General features: G+C 45.2%; 1 protein-coding gene and 1 long non-coding RNA gene across 4 annotated transcripts; one reads left to right on the top strand and one right to left on the bottom strand.

Annotated features, from left to right (window-relative positions):
- Positions 1-1,198: 1,198 nt before the first annotated feature.
- On the top strand, positions 1,199-19,793 carry muc13b (mucin 13b, cell surface associated). 3 transcript variants are annotated; one of them, XR_003888817.1, is made up of 13 exons: positions 1,199-1,525; positions 1,824-2,498; positions 2,590-2,712; positions 11,339-11,448; positions 11,568-11,626; positions 11,721-11,869; positions 12,207-12,335; positions 12,422-12,464; positions 12,554-12,591; positions 12,728-12,815; positions 12,921-13,149; positions 13,232-13,578; positions 19,264-19,793. XR_003888817.1 is itself a non-coding variant. In XM_029837953.1 (12 exons), the coding sequence occupies exons 1-12, from the start codon at positions 1,471-1,473 to the stop codon at positions 13,358-13,360; spliced, it is 1,827 nt and encodes a 608-aa protein (XP_029693813.1). In that variant the 5' UTR covers positions 1,199-1,470; the 3' UTR covers positions 13,361-13,873. The 3 variants fall into 3 exon arrangements, 2 of the variants coding, with proteins under 2 accessions (XP_029693813.1, XP_029693807.1); XM_029837953.1 differs by lacking the exon at positions 19,264-19,793 and having other exon boundaries at positions 13,232-13,873; XM_029837947.1 differs by lacking the exons at positions 11,339-11,448; positions 11,568-11,626; positions 11,721-11,869; ... (5 more) ...; positions 13,232-13,578; positions 19,264-19,793 and adding exons at positions 2,827-2,936; positions 3,056-3,114; positions 3,209-3,357; ... (4 more) ...; positions 4,432-4,660; positions 4,743-5,398 and having other exon boundaries at positions 1,220-1,525.
- Positions 5,248-6,400, bottom strand: LOC115250325 (uncharacterized). Its single transcript, XR_003888905.1, has 2 exons — positions 6,145-6,400; positions 5,248-5,757 (listed from the first exon to the last, which is right to left on the bottom strand). It is a non-coding gene; the product is annotated as an uncharacterized lncRNA (long non-coding RNA).
- Positions 19,794-20,000: the final 207 nt, after the last annotated feature.

Here is a 20,000-nt window from a genome sequence, read left to right as displayed (position 1 = left end):
TGCTCCCAGACGCAAGCTAAAAAGACCCCAGGTCGATGTCCTTTCCTAATATCTTTTGCCCTTACATTTGAAGTTGTGGTTTTGCTTTTAAGACAAGTTATTTAGTGCTTTTAACTCAAATGCGAGGGCTTTTCGCACCTGTAGCGGCAGATATAAATGACACGGGTGAATTTTGTAAAATACCAGCATCTTCAATCTGTCCTTTTTTTTTTTGACCTGCTTTGAATTTTCCACTGTCCCCCCCCCCCCCCCCCCCCCCACACACACACACACACTCCACCCTCTGTCGTCATTGCCAGGATCCAGCAATGCCGGATCACCTGGGCGGGGTCAAGGGAAGAATTGACTTTTATTCAGCAAACAGATAGGAGAGGCACTTATTGCATCGGAATCTATGTTGACAACAGCGTCATAAAATCCATCTATGGAAAATGAGCTCCTACAAACCATAGATTGACCAATGCAGTGATAGAAAACCAGCTGTGAGATGGGGAGGGGGGGGGGGGGGGGGGGGTTGCATTGAAGAATCTGGCCCTTTGTTTTTTTCTCTCAGGTCATTTTCATTTCCATGACGTAGGAAACAGGGTCAAAGTCACTTGATATGGGATCATATCTTTTTATTGGGGGTAAATGGTTCAGTGTGTGCTGGAGGTGCCGTTGGATGTTCTGAAAGACCTGACCTTCACCTTTCTCTGGCCGCCTCCTCTTGTGGCCTTTACAATGGATAGTAGATTTTCCTTCACCGCACTTGTTGGTGTGACCCGGTAGGTTGTGGTAAGAGGTCTCTCAGGTGTGTTCAGAAGCACAGTGGAGATATGGCGGGTGGGTGTGGACACAGTCTGAACCAGGCCAGTGAAGAAATCATCTTTATGGGGGTTGGTTTGTGGTTTAATGATGAATGACTGGACTGCCATAAATTCATAAAATGACTTGTAGGGACTGCGATCTTTGCCCTCTGTGTTTGTTTAATCATCTGTTGGTAACCTATGAAGTCTGATATGAACACGGATGCAGCTCTTTAACTTTCTGTTCTTCAACACAGCCGGCGCAGCTTCATGTTTTCTACATCATTGCTGACATGAATATTCTTATTTTTCTGCCTTGTACATTAACAGCTGTAGCAAGAACCAGGAACCACGACATCAGTCATTAGAAAATGGCCCTGATCTAATGTGCCTGGTGGAGCCGATGAAGAGCCTTAACCTGAGCTTGACGTCATGATTGCAGGAAATGAATGCTGGGAAACTTTTATGATTTGAAATTGAAGTTCTTCAGTTCTGTGAATCATTGATAAACTTCTTAATGATAAACAGATAAACTGACCAATGGCCTGACTTTTTGGGCAGGGAACCTGCTGTAGCACGTACGGAGTCTTTGCAGGTGTGGCTTGTGACGCCCGAGCCCTTGTTGTATCAAAAGTTCCAGGGCACTCAAAACGCTCACTCCCTCACTACGCCGGACGTTTCTGCGATGGCTCAAGCCTTCAGATTTCTCCTGGCTCTTTTGCTTCTCTTTGCCTGTTCTGGTAGGTGACTTTTAAATGCTTTCAAATCAAATTCTACCCTATTTTTTTCCCAGGAAAAAAATCCATTTGTCTTAAAGAAATGTTTACAACGTTCTATTATGAACCATACCAATAAACCATGAAGATGTTACATATGCTAATATTAAGAGGATTTTATTAGCAGATGGCTCAGTTCAACTTCCTCATCTATGATAATTTTTTTATTTTATTCTTTATTTAGAATTAACACTTGTAATTTGGAATGGCTTGAATTTGTTTTAATGATGCTGAAATAATTCCATTTCCTGTGGAACAACAGCTGTAACTGCCACCAGTCCATCAGCCGGAACTCCAACCAGTCCATCAGCCGGAACTCCAACCAGTCCATCAGCCGGAACTCCAACCAGTCCATCAGCCGGAACTCCAACCAGTCCATCAGCCGGAACTCCAACCAGTCCATCAGCCGGAACTCCAACCAGTCCATCAGCCGGAACTCCCACCAGTCCATCAGCCGGAACTCCAACCAGTCCATCAGCCGGAACTCCAACCAGTCCATCAGCCGGAACTCCCACCAGTCCATCAGCCGGAACTCCCACCAGTCCATCAGCCGGAACTCCAACCAGTCCATCAGCCGGAACTCCAACCAGTCCATCAGCCGGAACTCCCACCAGTCCATCAGCCGGAACTCCAACCAGTCCATCAGCCGGAACTCCCACCAGTCCATCAGCCGGAACTCCCACCAGTCCATCAGCCGGAACTCCAACCAGTCCATCAGCCGGAACTCCCACCAGTCCATCAGCCGGAACTCCCACCAGTCCATCAGCCGGAACTCCCACCAGTCCATCAGCCGGAACTCCAACCAGTCCATCAGCCGGAACTCCCACCAGTCCATCAGCCGGAACTCCCACCAGCCTGTCACCTGGGAACACCACCAGTCCATCAACTGGATCCCCCGCCACCCCAACTACTCCACAACAAACCACTCCGCCTCCAAGTAATTCATCTTGTTTTGAGTTGTTCCGTGTTTTCTGGGCCAACGCTGCATGCTGTCCAGGTTGCTAATATTTTCTTATTCCATATTCCAGATCCTTGTTCCTCCCAACCCTGTGGTCGTGGAGCCACCTGTGAAAACCGTAGGGGGGAAGACTTTGTATGTCTGTGTTTACCCGGCGATTTCTACAATAACAATACCAATAGTTGTGCGGCAGGTGAGTGGCTGCACTATTTGTCAGCTAACGTGGAATAATGAAGAATTTAACAGCCAATTCAACCATCTCACGCTATATTCAACCATCAAAAGATGACCTTTGTTTCCATTGCAGCCAAAGTTTTCCCCGGAGAACTGGAAATTCAGAATTTAACTTTCAATGAATTGCTGACTGATAAGACATCAGAACTATTTAAAAACACCTCAGAAAATGTTTCACGAGACGTGAGTTTTTTCTTTTTGTTCTTTCGTGACCTCTATTATTCGCTAGTATTTGTTTGTGAAATTCACTGACGTTTGTGTAACTCACGCAAATCTGTTCGCATGTAATCTGAAAAACCCAGATCGAAGGAGTTTTCACCGAAAATGACGCCTACCTTACATCCATAGTACTTGAATTCCTGTAAGTCGCAGCGACTGCTCTTTTCCAGGATGCACATTTGCTACATTTCCAGCGTTTATTTTCAATGACATGTTATGACGGTTTGTCTTTTTAGTCCGAGAAGTCAGCAAAGTCGTCAGGCGGTGGCTATAGCATCTGTGCAGATCATCTTTGGCCGGACTGCCACCATCAACAAAGATGGCGTTTTGAGTCAGTTAAAAAACTGCAATAAATGCACAACTGTGAGAAATGGAACATTTAGAGGTAAGTTTATTTGATGTGCGTCCTCTCCATATTTTTTATTTTATTGTTACCCAACACTGTTTGAGATCAGCCTCACATGGATGTTTCTGTCTTCTTTTTCTTAATTAAACACTCATCTTTGCCCCTGTCGTTATATAATACTATCCTCTGCCAGTATGTAGAGATATACAGGATCATTTAGTGCTTTAGTGTCTTTTCACCAGAATTCACTCACTGGTTTCCAAATGTCAGGTTCTGTAGTTTACCCATGTTTCAAGTGATTTCAAGATGCTTTTTTTTTTAAATGAAGGATAACTCTTAAAACCTGGATGGCTAATTGTTTCTGTTTCCTTGTAAAGTTACTGGTCTGTGCAGTGCAATTCCCTGTGATCTGACGACCGCAAGGTGTGAAGATGGTGATGATGGAAACTATACATGCAGCTGTCAGGATGGGTTTTTTACCACAAACTTCATGAATGACAGAATGTGCATTGGTAAGAACCATGTGTGCGTGTAAGTGTGAGTGTGTGTGTGTGTGTGTGTGTGTGTGTGTGTGTGTGTCTGTGTAACATGCATTGTTCTGTCTCCTTTGGCAGCTTGTCCAAGTGGCCAACAGTTCGTGGATAACGAATGCATAGAGTGAGTGCCATAAAAAAGTCACTTCAATCTGTAACGTCGCATGTTGTCCAAAGATTGTTGAAAAACCTTCTCATCTTCTTCTCTGTCAGCTGTCCGTTGGGTTATTCTGGATTTAACTGTGGTGAAAGTGAGTATCCAGCCTGTCGGTGGGGAAAACAGTAGCACGGAGTGTAGCGGTTTAGCATTAAAGACTTTGTGTTTAATCTGTGCACTATAACGACAGTTACACTCACCTCTCTTCTCCTGGATTTCCCTGTTATCAGACTGGGAGCTGGTGTTGCTAATCGTGGGTCCCGTGCTGGGGGGGCTTCTGCTCATCACACTCATTCTTCTGATAACAGTAGCAGTCAGGTCAGTTTCTCATCTGCCTATTCATCATTATAGTGTTGTTGGAATTTACTGTACACTTGTATGGGGTCGAAGTAACAGGCCACTACACATCTCTGATCCTTTCAGATCGAAGAAGCACCGCAAGGCCAGCAGCACTGCAGACATTGGAACACCCTTCATCAGCCACCAGTCCACCAAGGCCCCACTGATCAATGGCAGTAAAGGTGTGCCGGCCGTGGCTGGAATGCCGAGTATCCCACGAGCCACAGCTCACAACAGCCCGTACAGCAGTACCAACCTGGAGATGACCCCAAGCAACAGTCGGCAAAACCTCATTACCAATGGGAGGAACTCGGTGAGTGTGCCTGAGCGCCAAACCATCCAGCACGGTCAGAACTTTTGGATTTTCTCAAATGAAAACTCTCTTTTCCTTTTAGAGGCACCATGAAGACTATGGCCAGAGTCGACCTCAGAACAACCCCTACACTCAGATTCGCCCCGTGAGCAGCTCATACACCCCTAACCAAGGCATCGTGAACCCGTACTACAAGAATGACAGCAGATAATCCTCTTCCAGCAGCAATCCCAGTCCTTCCAGAACAATGCCATAATAGTGAAAGGTCTGAATAATGAAGACAAAAAATTACTTTTAAAAATGTAAAGGCTTCATCATGTCACACACGCCACCTCTGAACAGCATTTTGCACTTAATAATCAATGATAAGGAGAAGGGAGATTGTAAAGATTTGACTTTGCCTTTTTGCAAATTATAGGGTGGAACGTGTAAGGATCCATCACAATTGATATTAAGAATAAAAAAGTGTTTTAAGCTTGTTAGTCTTAGCTCAGTTTTGTGAGTGAAATGAGAATATATATATATTATTTAAATAATTGAATGTATTTGTCTTTAATTTTAGCCTGTCTGTGATATTTTAGTTTGTTGTTGGTAGTTTTTTTTTGTTTGTTTGTTTGTTTTAATGTTGAAACTCCTTGTTGTTCTGTTCTATTTAACTGAGGTGATGGCGGATATATTCAGTGACTGTCAGGACATGATCGAAGCCAAGTATGCAATGACAATAAAAATACATTTCCAATAGTTATTGTTTGATGTTTTTTTGTTCCTCAATAGATGGGTTGAATTTTAAATCATTTATTTTAATTATGACATCCACACATCAAGTACACAATACTGAAAGTGCTGCTTTCACATTGAACTTTCTTCCATCTAACATTTTATATAATCAATAGTGTTAGGGATCAGTGTATTTTTCTTCATTTTGGAGTGAGGGACATAACTATGGGCGCCGGTCCAGTTGCACCCTTGCAGTCTGTTTTCTCACCGCTACAAGCACAGGTTTGAGTCCTGGTCTCGAAGGATGGGGCCCGTCTCTCCAAAAGCTTGTAGTCCAGACGTGGGTGACAGTTTCCTCTGCTACAGTAGGTAACAACAGTCTGAGAGGGGACAGGGGTCAAGAATTTGACTACTGTACAAAATCCAAAGATTAAAGAACGCAGCTGCGGAAACGCTGGTTCTTTATTGAAGAGGATTTCCTGCGATATGAATTAGGACGGACTGTTGGATGAAAGTCGTCTTTTTATTGGACTTTGTCATTGATTGTTTGGACTGAACCGGACGGATTGCTAACATCGCGTCCGACAGGAGGAACATCAGAGAACATTAGACCGTGAGTTACCATTTTACACGGAACACAGACACTTTGAAGAGCAGACATCGGTGCGGAGGATCTTAAAAATGTTTAAGTTTGATCGATCTCGCGGAGTCACCTGCCCGCTGCTAGCGCCGGCTTGTTTTTAGCCACGGTGCTAACCTGGACTCACCTCCGTGTGCTGGCACGGTGCCTAGTGTGGCTGTCCCCCGGCTCAGGCTGCGGGCATGATGGCGGTGTGTGAGTCCTGCCTCCCCACGTTCTCCAAACTGAGGGAGAGCATCTCCGGGCTCCAGTCCGAACTCAAGGAGAGGGACACATTCATACTCGAGTCATCTGCTGTCGCCTCGACCCAGGAGAAACATATCGCCCGTTTGAGGTCCGAGGGACAGGGTCTGCGGGTCGACCTACTGGACCTCTCCACTGTTGCCATCTCCCAGGCGAAACATATCGCCCTCTTGAAGGCATCCGGCGCTGGTGACCGGAGCACGACGGCCACGAATGACACCACCCTGCCATGGACCGGGTCCATCAACGCTGAAATTCCAGCTACAGCACCGGCGGAGTCCCGCCGGCACCGCCAGGGAGCCATGCCCAAAGGAGCGGCTCATTCCACCTCCTTCCTCCGCCCCACGGAGTCGCAGGGTTTCATCGCCAGGGACGGAGCAGGAGCCCTCGTGAGCTCAACACCGCTCAAACCAAAGGAACCCTGGTCGGTGGTGGCCAGGGGCGCTAGGGCCCGTCCGTCTCCCCCTCCTCCGCCCCTGTATCTGCCACTGGATAACAGGTACGATATCCTAAGCCTGCAGGACTTCCCTCCCGTGGGCGCTTGTTCCAGCTCGCCTCCTGGTCCTGTCCGTCCAGCTGGCTCTCACCAGACGAGGAACCAGAGTCAGCTCGCTCGACCTGGCCCTCCGCTACCATCCTGGTCAGGAGCAACCACGACCCGGTGCCACCATCCCCAGGCTCCTCGCCGCCACCGCCGCACCTCCAGACGGTCAGAGGCGGCCACTCAGGTGCAGCGCACCCCCGCGGTGCTGGTGGTCGGGACCTCAATGGTCAGACATGTGGCGGTGCACGATGGCCGGACCTTCTGTCACCCCGGTGCCCGTGTTGCGGAGGTTACATCCTCGGCCCTGCAGCTGAGTGCACAGCACCCCTCGGCCTCCACGCTGGTTCTGGAAGCCGGCATCAATGACCTCAAATTTCAGCAGTCGGAGGTTCTGAAGCAGGACTTCATCTCCCTGGTGGACCGTCTGCTGGACACGGCACCTCGCTACGGTGACGTCATCACCAGCCGCCTTCACCAGCTGCACCTGTGGCTGAAGGGGTGCTGCTTGGGCAACAGTAGCCCCTTCGTTGACAATTTTGCTGCCTTTTTAAATAGACCCCATCTTTTTAAACGGGACGGCCTCCACCCAAACCATGAGGGGTCCCGGCTTCTATCTTTGAACATTGACTTAACTGTCCGTTCCTGCGCAACATCCACCTCCTGACTATTGGTTAAAACACATGCACACCAACACTCTGCCCCCCACTCACACTCACATCTACGCTCACCCCCCCCACGCCCCACCATACATGCCCCTCCACCACTACTCCCATGTCTGCCATCAACATCACAGATCACTCACTCCATTGACACCATCACTTCATACAGACAGAATCCCAGGACTGTTCCCAGACGTGACAGTCCTTTTATTGTTCCTATAAAAAGACACGATGAGCGCACGTCCGGCGCGGACATAAAGATGGCCGTGCTGAACGTGCGCTCTCTTTTAAACAAATCTTTTATAATAAACGATTTAATTTTAGACAGAAACCTTGATGGTATTCTCCTTACCGAGACATGGCTTGGCACTGATGCACCTGCTGTCCTCACGGAGGCTTGCCCCCCAGATTTTAACTTTTTATTTTCTACAAGGGGGGGCAGGAAAGGAGGTGGAACCGCTTCGATAACAAGGACCGAAATGTCTTCACGCGAGGTCTCTTTTAATACGTTTCCGTCATTTGAGCATCATGCGTTTGTTTTTAGCAGCCCTCCTATTTTAAGCATAACAGTTTACAGACCACCCCAATACTCCACCTCTTTTATCAGCCAATTCTTGGAATTTTTATCAATCATTTATGCTAAATACAACAGGATTTTAATAACTGGTGATTTTAATCTACACCTCAACAACGCCTCGGACCTAGTGTCCAGAGAATTTTTAAACCTCCTTCACAGTCTGGATTTTAAACAACATGTCACACAGCCGACCCACAACAGAGGGCGCACCCTGGACCTGGTCATAACCTATGGCCTGGCCGTGAGTGGGTCCCCTGGACCTGGTCATAACCTATGGCCTGGCCGTGAGTGGGTCCCCTGGACCTGGTCATAACCTATGGCCTGGCCGTGAGTGGGTCCCCTGGACCTGGTCATAACCTACGGCCTGTCCGTGGGTGGGTCCTCTGTTGTGGATCTGGCCGTGTCTGACCACTTTTGTGTCTTTTTTAACATCACCAGTTTTAACCAGCGGGGGGCCCCTGTGAGAACGGTGAGGAGACGCTACCTGACTCCTGAAGTGGCTGCAAATGTTATCCAGATTTTACAGAGCACTCCTGCAGAAATTTTACCAGCACCGTGTGATTTTATTGTTGACACTTTTAACAATAAATTAAAGTCAACGCTGGACTCTGTGGCTCCACTTGTCACAAAAACTGTAAGAACAAAACGTGCACCACCGTGGAGAAATGAAGAAACTAGAAAACTGAAAAGAACCTGCAGGAGTGCTGAGAGGAGGTGGAGGAAATCCAAGCTAACCATTCATAAAGAAATATTTTATCAACACCTCAAAACCTACAATAACACAATCAAGCAGGCAAGAACCTCTCATTTCAAAAAACTAATCTCCAGCAATAAAAACAACCCCAAATTTCTATTCCACACAATTGAGCTTTTAACCAATGGTAATTTTAACAGGTGTCCCACAACAACGACTGACACCCTCTGCGAGGCCTTTGCAGACCACTTCAGGAGTAAAATCGATAATATTAGATCCAGTCTTTTATCACAGCAAATTTTAATCAACAACACTCCTGGATCATTGCTCTCACCTGAGGAGACACTGGAGAGTTTTGTCCTGGTTGATGCGAGGACACTTGGTCGAGTTTTCTCCCAAGTTAGGCCCACAACCTGCCTTTTAGACCCAATTCCCACACCGTTTTTCAAAACATTTTATGGATTCTTTGAGGAACATCTCTTATATATGGTGAATTGCTCTCTTCAGACGGGTGTCTTCCCCACCTCCTTTAAAACGGCGGTGGTGAAGCCCCTTCTGAAGAAGAGCAATCTAGACCCCAGCGTTTTAAATAACTATCGGCCTGTATCCAACCTACCATTTTTAAGTAAAATTTTAGAAAAACTTGTTTTTAACCAAGTAAATGATTTTTTAAACTCAAATGATATTTTAGAGAGGCATCAGTCTGGTTTTAGGATGAACCACAGTACAGAGACAGCCCTTTTAAAGATTTTAAATGACATCAGGTGTAACCTAGACAACAAAAAGCTCACGGTGTTGGTTCTACTGGATCTGACCGCCGCTTTTGATACAGTAGACCACCATATTTTATTGAATAGACTGAAGAACCTGGTCGGCCTCTCTGGTACTGTTCTTAACTGGTTCACCTCCTACCTTACTGATCGAAGCTTAGGTCCAACCCTTTTTAATCTTTACATGCTTCCTCTTGGGGACGTCATCAGGAGCCACGGCATCAGCTTCCACAGCTATGCTGACGATACGCAACTGTACATCGCCGTGGCTCCTGGTGACACAGGGCCAGTTGATGCCCTTTTTAACTGTATTCTAGATATCCAGTCATGGATGGCAGAAAACTTCCTACAGCTCAACCAGGACAAAACAGAGGTCTTAGTTATTGGTCCTGAAGGTCAGAGAGAGAAACTTTTTCCAAAATTAAAGGATTTTAAACCATCTCAATCTGTAAAAAATCTGGGTGTGATCTTTGACTCTGAGCTTAGTTTTATCCCACACATCAAAAACATAACAAAGGTGGGTTTTTACCACCTGAAGAATATAGCCAGAGTCCGCCCGTTTCTCTCTCAGGCCAGCACGGAGGTGCTGATGCACGCTTTTATCTCTTGTCGTTTAGATTATTGTAATGCCCTGCTCTCTGGTCTCCCAAAAAAGAGCATCACCAACCTACAATTATTACAAAACTCAGCTGCACGGGTGCTGACGAGGACCAGAGGGCGGGAGCACATCACACCGGTTTTAGAATCGCTGCATTGGCTACCTGTGCGTTTCAGGATCGATTTTAAGGTTCTTTTGTTAGTTTTTAAATGTCTTAATGGTCTTGGCCCGACTTATTTATCAGACATGCTTTTATTCTATCAACCCTCGCGGACTCTGAGGTCCTCTGGCACCGGCCTTTTAACCATCCCACATGTAAGCTCTAAAACGCACGGGGAAGCGGCCTTCAGTTATTCTGGTCCCCGACTGTGGAACAGCCAGAGAACCTCAGGGCCGCAGAGACTGTTGAGATTTTTAAAAAGAGGCTCAAGACACACCTTTTTAATCAGGCCTTTAATTGATTTTCTGATTATTTTCAATTTATTTTATGTCTTCATGCTTCTTTATGTCTTATCCTTATTTTACTTGACACTTTTACTGTTTTACTCCCTCAGTTCTTAGTCTCTCAGATATTGATATTGATACTGTTGGGATGGCTGGACGGCCCTCTCTCCAACTACAGCCTCAGATTACTTGGTCATCTTTACATGTCTTCGGCCCCGTCGGGCAGATTTGGGTGGCAACTCAACATCCTGCTATTGTGTACTCTCATTACCTCAGTTAAATCAATATATTTCTCTTTTCAGGATATTTTTGAGAACCAGTTATGTCTTGGGAGACAGCAGAGGTTGCCATAATGTTCCATAACATTTACAATAACCGATGTTAGTGTATGATGACACATCTGTGTTCAGCCACCCCAACTACTGGGCCTGTAGTAACTACTCCACAACAAACCACTCCGCCTCCAAGTAATTCATCTTGTTTTGAGTTGTTCCGTGTTTTCTGGGCCAACGCTGCATGCTGTCCAGGTTGCTAATATTTTCTTATTCCATATTCCAGATGCTTGTTTCTCCCAACCCTGTGGTCGTGGAGCCACCTGTGAAAACCGGGGGGAAGACTTTGTATGTCTGTGTTTACCCGGCGATTACTACAATAACAATACCAATAGTTGTGAGGCAGGTGAGTGGCTGCACTATTTGTCAGCTAACGTGGAATAATGAAGAATTTAACAGCCAATTCAACCATCTCACGCTATATTCAACCATCAAAAGATGACCTTTGTTTCCATTGCAGCCAAAGTTTTCCCCGGAGAACTGGAAATTCAGAATTTACCTTTCAATGAAGCGCTCAATAATAAGACATCAGAACTATTTAAAAGCACCTCAGCAAATGTTACACGAGAAGTGAGTTTTTTCTTTTTGTTCTTTCGTGACCTCTATTATTCGCTAGTATTTGTTTGTGAAATTCACTGACGTTTGTGTAACTCACGCAAATCTGTTCGCATGTAATCTGAAAAACCCAGATCGAAGTAGCTTTCACCGGAGATGACGCCTACCTTACATCCACAGTACTTGAATTCCGGTAAGTCGCAGCGACTGCTCTTTTCCAGGATGCACATTTGCTACATTTCCAGCGTTTATTTTCAATGACATGTTATGACGGTTTGTCTTTTTAGTCCGAGAAGTCAGCAAAGTCGTCAGGCGGTGGCTATAGCATCTGTGCAGATCATCTTTGGCCGGACTGCCACCATCAACAAAGATGGCGTTTTGAGTCAGTTAAACAACTGCAATAACTGCACAACTGTGAGAAATGGAACATTTAGAGGTAAGTTTATTTGATGTGTGTCCTCTCCATATTTTTTATTTTATTGTTACCCAACACTGTTTGAGATCAGCCTCACATGGATGTTTCTGTCTTCTTTTTCTTAATTAAACACTCATCTTTGCCCCTGTCGTTATATAATACTATCCTCTGCCAGTATGTAGAGATATACAGGATCATTTAGTGCTTTAGTGTCTTTTCACCAGAATTCACTCACTGGTTTCCAAATGTCAGGTTCTGTAGTTTACCCATGTTTCAAGTGATTTCAAGATGCTTTTTTTTAAAATGAAGGATAACTCTTAAAACCTGGATGGCTAATTGTTTCTGTTTCCTTGTAAAGTTACTGGTCTGTGCAGTTCAATTCCCTGTGATGTGATGACCTCAAGGTGTGAAGATGATGATGGAACACGTACATGCCGCTGTCTGGATGGGTTTATTGCCACAAACTTGACTGACAGCGTGTGCACTGGTAAGAACCATGTGTGTGTGTGTGTGTGTGTGTGTGTGTGTGTGCGTGCGTCTGTGTAACATGCATTGTTCTGTCTCCTTTGGCAGCTTGTCCAAGTGGCCAACAGTTCGTGGATAACGAATGCATAGAGTGAGTGCCATAAAAAAGTCACTTCAATCTGTAACGTCGCATGTTGTCCAAAGATTGTTGAAAAACCTTCTCATCTTCTTCTCTGTCAGCTGTCCGTTGGGTTATTCTGGATTTAACTGTGGTGAAAGTGAGTATCCAGCCTGTCGGTGGGGAAAACAGTAGCACGGAGTGTAGCGGTTTAGCATTAAAGACTTTGTGTTTAATCTGTGCACTATAACGACAGTTACACTCACCTCTCTTCTCCTGGATTTCCCTGTTATCAGACTGGGAGCTGGTGTTGCTAATCGTGGGTCCCGTGCTGGGGGGGGTTCTGCTCATCACACTCATTCTTCTGATAACAGGAGCAGTCAGGTCAGTTTCTCATCTGCCTATTCATCATTATAGTGTTGTTGGAATTTACTGTACACTTGTATGGGGTCGAAGTAACAGGCCACTACACATCTCTGATCCTTTCAGATCGAAGAAGCACCGCAAGGCCAGCAGCACTGCAGACATTGGAACACCCTTCATCAGCCACCAGTCCACCAAGGCCCCACTGATCAATGGCAGTAAAGGTGTGCCGGCCGTGGCTGGAATGCCGAGTATCCCACGAGCCACAGCTCACAACAGCCCGTACAGCAGTACCAACCTGGAGATGACCCCAAGCAACAGTCGGCAAAACCTCATTACCAATGGGAGGAACTCGGTGAGTGTGCCTGAGCGCCAAACCATCCAGCACGGTCAGAACTTTTGGATTTTCTCAAATGAAAACTCTCTTTTCCTTTTAGAGGCACCATGAAGACTATGGCCAGAGTCGACCTCAGAACAACCCCTACACTCAGATTCGCCCCGTGAGCAGCTCATACACCCCTAACCAAGGCTTCGTGAACCCGTACTACAAGAATGACAGCAGATAATCCTCTTCCAGCAGCAATCCCAAATCTCGAACAATGCCATAATAGTGAAAGGTCTGAATAATGAAGACAAAAAATTACTTTTAAAAATGTAAAAGCTTCATCATGTCACACACGCCACCTCTGAACAGCATTTTGCACTTAATAATCAATGATAAGGAGAAGGGAGATTGTAAAGATTTGACTTTGCCTTTTTGCAAATTATAGGGTGGAACGTGTAAGTGATCCATCACAATTGATATTAAGAATAAAAAAGTGTTTTAAGCTTGTTAGTCTTAGCTCAGTTTTGTGAGTGAGATGAGAATATATATATATATATAATTTAAATAATTGAATGTATTTGTCTTTAATTTTAGCCCGTCTGTGATATTTTAGTTTGTTTTTTTTGTTTGTTTGTTTTAATGTTGAAACTCCTTGTTGTTCTGTTCTATTTAACTGAGGTGATGGCGGATATATTCAGTGACTGTCAGGACATGATCGAAGCCAAGTATGCAATGACAATAAAAATAAATTTCCAATAGTTATTGTCTGATGTTTTTTTCACGGGAAGGGGGTCCCATGTTGCCTCTTTGGGCTGTATTTATCCCCCCGCCACCCCAACTCCGCATTTGACTTTTATTCAGCAAACAGATAGGAGAGGCACTTATTGCATCGGAATCTATGTTGACAACAGCGTCATAAAATCCACCTATGGAAAATGAGCTCCTACAAACCATAGATTGACCAATGCAGTGATAGAAAACCAGCTGTGAGATGGGGGGGGGGGGGTTGCATTGGAGAATCTGGCCATTTGTTTTTTTTTCTCAGGTCATTTTCATTTCCATGACGTAGGAAACGGGGTCAAAGTCACTTGATATGGGATAATATATTTTTATTGGGGGTAAATGGTTCAGTGTGTGCTGGAGGTGCCGTTGGATGTTCTGAAAGACCTGACCTTCACCTTTTCTCTGGCCGCCTCCTCTTGTGGCCTTTACAATGGGTAGTAGATTTTCCTTCACCGCACTTGTTGGTGTGACCCGGTAGGTTGTGGTAAGAGGTCTCTCAGGTGTGTTCAGAAGCACAATGGAGATATGGCGGGTGGGTGTGGACACAGTCTAAACCAGGCCAGTGAAGAAATCATCTTTATGGGAGTTGGTTTGTGGTTTAATGATGAATGACTGGACTGCCATAAATTCATAAAATGACTTGTAGGGACTGCGATCTTTGCCCTCTGTGTTTGTTTAATCATCTGTTGGTAACCTATGAAGTCTGATATGAACACGGATGCAGCTCTTTAACTTTCTGTTCTTCAACGCAGCCGGCGCAGCTTCATGTTTTCTACATCATTGCTGACATGAATATTCTTATTTTTCTGCCTTGTACATTAACAGCTGTAGCAAGAACCAGGAACCACGACATCAGTCATGAGAAAATGGCCCTGATCTAATGTGCCTGGTGGAGCCGATGAAGAGCCTTAACCTGAGCTTGACGTCATGATTGCAGGAAATGAATGCTGGGAAACTTTTATGATTTGAAATTGAAGTTCTTCAGTTCTGTGAATCATTGATAAACTTCTTAATGATAAACAGATAAACTGACCAATGGCCTGACAGGGAACCTGCTGTAGCACGTACGGAGTCCTTGCAGGTGTGGCTTGTGACGCCCGAGCCCTTGTTGTATCAAAAGTTCCAGGGCACTCAAAACGCTCACTCCCTCACTACGCCGGACGTTTCTGCGATGGCTCAAGCCTTCAGATTTCTCCTGGCTCTTTTGCTTCTCTTTGCCTGTTCTGGTAGGTGACTTTTAAATGCTTTCAAATCAAATTCTACCCTATTTTTTTCCAGGAAAAAAATCCATTTGTCTTAAAGAAATGTTTACAACGTTCTATTATGAACCATACCAATAAACCATGAAGATGTTACATATGCTAATATTAAGAGGATTTTATTAGAAGATGGCTCAGTTCAAGTTCCTCATCTATGATAAAACATTTTAAGTTTATTCTTTATTTAGAATTAACACTTGTAATTTGGAATGGCTTGAATTTGTTTTAATGATGCTGAAATAATTCCATTTCCTGTGGAACAACAGGCGGAACTACTGAAACTACCATCCCCCCATCAACTGTAACTCCCACCAGCACATCAACTGTAACTACCACCAGCACATCAACTGTAACTCCCGCCAGCCCATCAACTGTAACTACCACCAGCACATCAACTGTAACTCCCGCCAGTCCATCAACTGTAACTCCCGCCAGTCCATCAACTGTAACTACCACCAGCACATCAACTGTAACTCCCGCCAGTCCATCAACTGTAACTCCCGCCAGCCCATCAACTGTAACTCCCGCCAGTCCATCAACTGTAACTCCCGCCAGTCCATCAACTGTAACTACCACCAGCACATCAACTGTAACTCCCGCCAGTCCATCAACTGTAACTCCCGCCAGCCCATCAACTGTAACTCCCGCCAGTCCATCAACTGTAACTCCCGCCAGTCCATCAACTGTAACTCCCGCCAGTCCATCAACTGTAACTCCCGCCAGCCCATCAACTGTAACTCCCGCCAGTCCATCAACTGTAACTCCCGCCAGTCCATCAACTGTAACTCCCGCCAGCCCATCAACTGTAACTCCCGCCAGCCCATCAACTGTAACTCCCGCCAGCCCATCAACTGTAACTCCCGCCAGTCCATCAACTGTAACTACCACCAGCACATCAACTGTAACTCCCGCCAGTCCATCAACTGTAACTACCACCAGCACATCAACTGTAACTCCCGCCAGTCCATCAACTGTAACTACCACCAGCACATCAACTGTAACTCCCGCCAGTCCATCAACTGTAACTCCTGCCAGCCCATCAACTGTAACTCCCGCCAGCCCATCAACTGTAACTCCCGCCAGCCCATCAACTGTAACTCCCGCCAGTCCATCAACTGTAACTCCCGCCAGCCCATCAACTGTAACTACCACCAGCACATCAACTGTAACTCCCGCCAGTCCATCAACTGTAACTCCCGCCAGCCCATCAACTGTAACTCCCGCCAGCCCATCAACTGTAACTCCCGCCAGCCCATCAACTGTAACTACCACCAGCACATCAACTGTAACTACCACCAGCACATCAACTGTAACTCCCGCCAGCCCATCAACTGTAACTCCCGCCAGCCCATCAACTGTAACTCCCGCCAGCCCATCAACTGTAACTCCCGCCAGCCCATCAACTGTAACTCCCGCCAGCCCATCAACAGTAACTCCCGCCAGCCCATCAACTGTAACTACCACCAGCCCATCAACTGTAACTCCCGCCAGCCCATCAACTGTAACTCCCGCCAGCCCATCAACTGTAACTCCCGCCAGTCCATCAACTGTAACTCCCGCCAGCCCATCAACTGTAACTCCCGCCACCCCAACTACCACTCCGCCTCCAAGTAATTCATCTTGTTTTGAGTTGTTCCGTGTTTTCTGGGCCAACGCTGCATGCTGTCCAGGTTGCTAATATTTTCTTATTCCATATTCCAGATCCTTGTTCCTCCCAACCCTGTGGTCGTGGAGCCACCTGTGAAAACCGCGGGGGGAGAGAGTTTGTATGTCTGTGTTTACCCGGCGATTACTACAATAACAATAGTTGTGAGGCAGGTGAGTGGCTGCACTATTTGTCAGCTAACGTGGAATAATGAAGAATTTAACAGCCAATTCAACCATCTCACGCTATATTCAACCATCAAAAGATGACCTTTGTTTCCATTGCAGCCAAAGTTTTCCCCGGAGAACTGGAAATTCAGAATTTAACTTTCAATGAAGCGCTCAATAATAAGACATCAGAACTATTTAAAAGCACCTCAGCAAATGTTACACGAGAAGTGAGTTTTTTCTTTTTGTTCTTTCGTGACCTCTATTATTCGCTAGTATTTGTTTGTGAAATTCACTGACGTTTGTGTAACTCACGCAAATCTGTTCGCATGTAATCTGAAAAACCCAGATCGAAGTAGCTTTCACCGGAGATGACGGCTACCTTACATCCACAGTACTTGAATTCCGGTAAGTCGCAGCGACTGCTCTTTTCCAGGATGCACATTTGCTACATTTCCAGCGTTTATTTTCAATGACATGTTATGACGGTTTGTCTTTTTAGTCAGAGTAGTCAGCAAAGTCGTCAGGCGGGGGCTGCTATAGCATCTGTGCAGATCATCTTTGACCAGACTGCCAACATCAACAAAGATGGCGTTTTGAGTCAGTTAAAAAACTGCAATAAATGCACAACTTTGAGAAATGTAAATTTTACAGGTAAGTTTATTTGATGTGCGTCCTCTCCATATTTTTTATTTTATTGTTACCCAACACTGTTTGAGATCAGCCTCACATGGATGTTTCTGTCTTCTTTTTCTTAATTAAACACTCATCTTTGCCCCTGTCGTTATATAATACTATCCTCTGCCAGTATGTAGAGATATACAGGATCATTTAGTGCTTTAGTGTCTTTTCACCAGAATTCACTCACTGGTTTCCAAATGTCAGGTTCTGTAGTTTACCCATGTTTCAAGTGATTTCAAGATGCTTTTTTTTAAAATGAAGGATAACTCTTAAAACCTGGATGGCTAATTCTTTCTGTTTCCTTGTAAAGCTGCTGGTCTGTGCAGTTCAATTCCCTGTGATGTGACGACCACAACGTGTGAAGATGGTGATGATGGAAACTATACATGCAGCTGTCAGGATGGGTTTTTTACCACAAACTTCATGAATGACAGAATGTGCATTGGTAAGAACCATGTGTGCGTGTAAGTGTGAGTGTGTGTGTGTGTGTGTGTGCGTGCGTCTGTGTAACATGCATTGTTCTGTCTCCTTTGGCAGCTTGTCCAAGTGGCAAACAGTTCATGGATAACGAATGCATAGAGTGAGTCCCATAAAAAAGTCACTTCAATCTGTAACGTCGCATGTTGTCCAAAGATTGTTGAAAAACCTTCTCATCTTCTTCTCTGTCAGCTGTCCGTTGGGTTATTCTGGAATTAACTGTGGTGAAAGTGAGTATCCAGCCTGTCGGTGGGGAAAACAGTAGCACGGAGTGTAGCGGTTTAGCATTAAAGACTTTGTGTTTAATCTGTGCACTATAACGACAGTTACACTCACCTCTCTTCTCCTGGATTTCCCTGTTATCAGACTGGGAGCTGGTGTTGCTAATCGTGGGTCCCGTGCTGGGGGGGGTTCTGCTCATCACACTCATTCTTCTGATAACAGGAGCAGTCAGGTCAGTTTCTCATCTGCCTATTCATCATTATAGTGTTGTTGGAATTTACTGTACACTTGTATGGGGTCGAAGTAACAGGCCACTACACATCTCTGATCCTTTCAGATCGAAGAAGCACCGCAAGGCCAGCAGCACTGCAGACATTGGAACACCCTCAATGAGCCATCAGTCCACCAAGGCCCCACCGATCAATGGCAGTAAAGGTGTGCCGGCCGTGGCTGGAATGCCGAGAATCCCACGAGCCACAGTTCACAACAGCCCGTACAGCAGTACCAACCTGGAGATGATCCCAAGCAACAGTCGGCAAAACCTCATTACCAATGGGAGGAACTCGGTGAGTGTGCCTGAGCGCCAAACCATCCAGCACGGTCAGAACTTTTGGATTTTCTCAAATGAATTCTCTCTTTTCCTTTTAGAGGCACCATGAAGACTATGGCCAGAGTCGACCTCAGAACAACCCCTACTCTCAGATTCGCCCCGTGAGCAGCTCATACACCCCTAACCAAGGCTTCGTGAACCCGTACTACAAGAATGACAGCAGATAATCCTCTTCCAGCAGCAATCCCAAATCTCGAACAATGCCATAATAGTGAAAGGTCTGAATAATGAAGACAAAAAATTACTTTTAAAAATGTAAAAGCTTCATCATGTCACACACGCCACCTCTGAACGTGTAAGTGATCCATCACAATTGATATTAAGAATAAAAAAGTGTTTTAAGCTTGTCAGTCTTAGCTCAGTTTTGTGAGTGAAATGAGAATATATATATATATTATTTAAATAATTGAATGTATTTGTCTTTAATTTTAGCCCGTCTGTGATATTTTAGTTTGTTGTTGGTAGTTTGTCTTTTTTTGTTTGTTTGTTTTAATGTTGAAACTCCTTGTTGTTCTGTTCTATTTAACTGAGGTGATGGCGGATATATTCAGTGACTGTCAGGACATGATCGAAGCCAAGTATGCAATGACAATAAAAATACATTTCCAATAGTTATTGTTTGATGTTTTTTTGTTCCTCAATAGATGGGTTGAATTTTAAATCATTTATTTTAATTATGACATCCACACATCACGTACACAATACTGAAAGTGCTGCTTTCACATTGAACTTTCTTCCATCTAACATTTTATATAATCAATAATAGTGTTAGGGATCAGTGTATTTTTCTTCATTTTGGAGTGAGGGACATAACTATGGGCGCCGGTCCAGTTGCACCCTTGCAGTCTGTTTTCTCACCGCAACAAGCACAGGTTTGAGTCCTGGTCTCGAAGGATGGGGCCCGTCTCTCCAAAAGGTTGTAGTCCAGACGTGGGTGACAGTTTCCTCTGCTACAGTAGGTAACAACAGTCTGAGAGGGGACAGGGGTCAAGAATTTGACTACTGTTGGGATGGCTGGACGGCCCTCTCTCCAACTA

Source organism: Takifugu rubripes, chromosome 1 (assembly GCF_901000725.2).
Source record: "Takifugu rubripes chromosome 1, fTakRub1.2, whole genome shotgun sequence".
NCBI classification, from domain to species: domain Eukaryota; kingdom Metazoa; phylum Chordata; class Actinopteri; order Tetraodontiformes; family Tetraodontidae; genus Takifugu; species Takifugu rubripes.
This window is presented reverse-complemented; position numbering and strand designations above follow the sequence as displayed.

Excerpts from the sequence above, each read along its gene's own strand:
- muc13b (XM_029837947.1), top strand. The coding sequence starts at position 1,471 with ATGGCTCAAGCCTTCAGATTTCTCCTGGCTCTTTTGCTTCTCTTTGCC. Across the intron at positions 3,115-3,208 it reads TCCATAGTACTTGAATTCCT|TCCGAGAAGTCAGCAAAGTC; the intron begins GTAAGTCGCAGC and ends TTGTCTTTTTAG. Across the intron at positions 3,831-3,932 it reads GAATGACAGAATGTGCATTG|CTTGTCCAAGTGGCCAACAG; the intron begins GTAAGAACCATG and ends CTCCTTTGGCAG.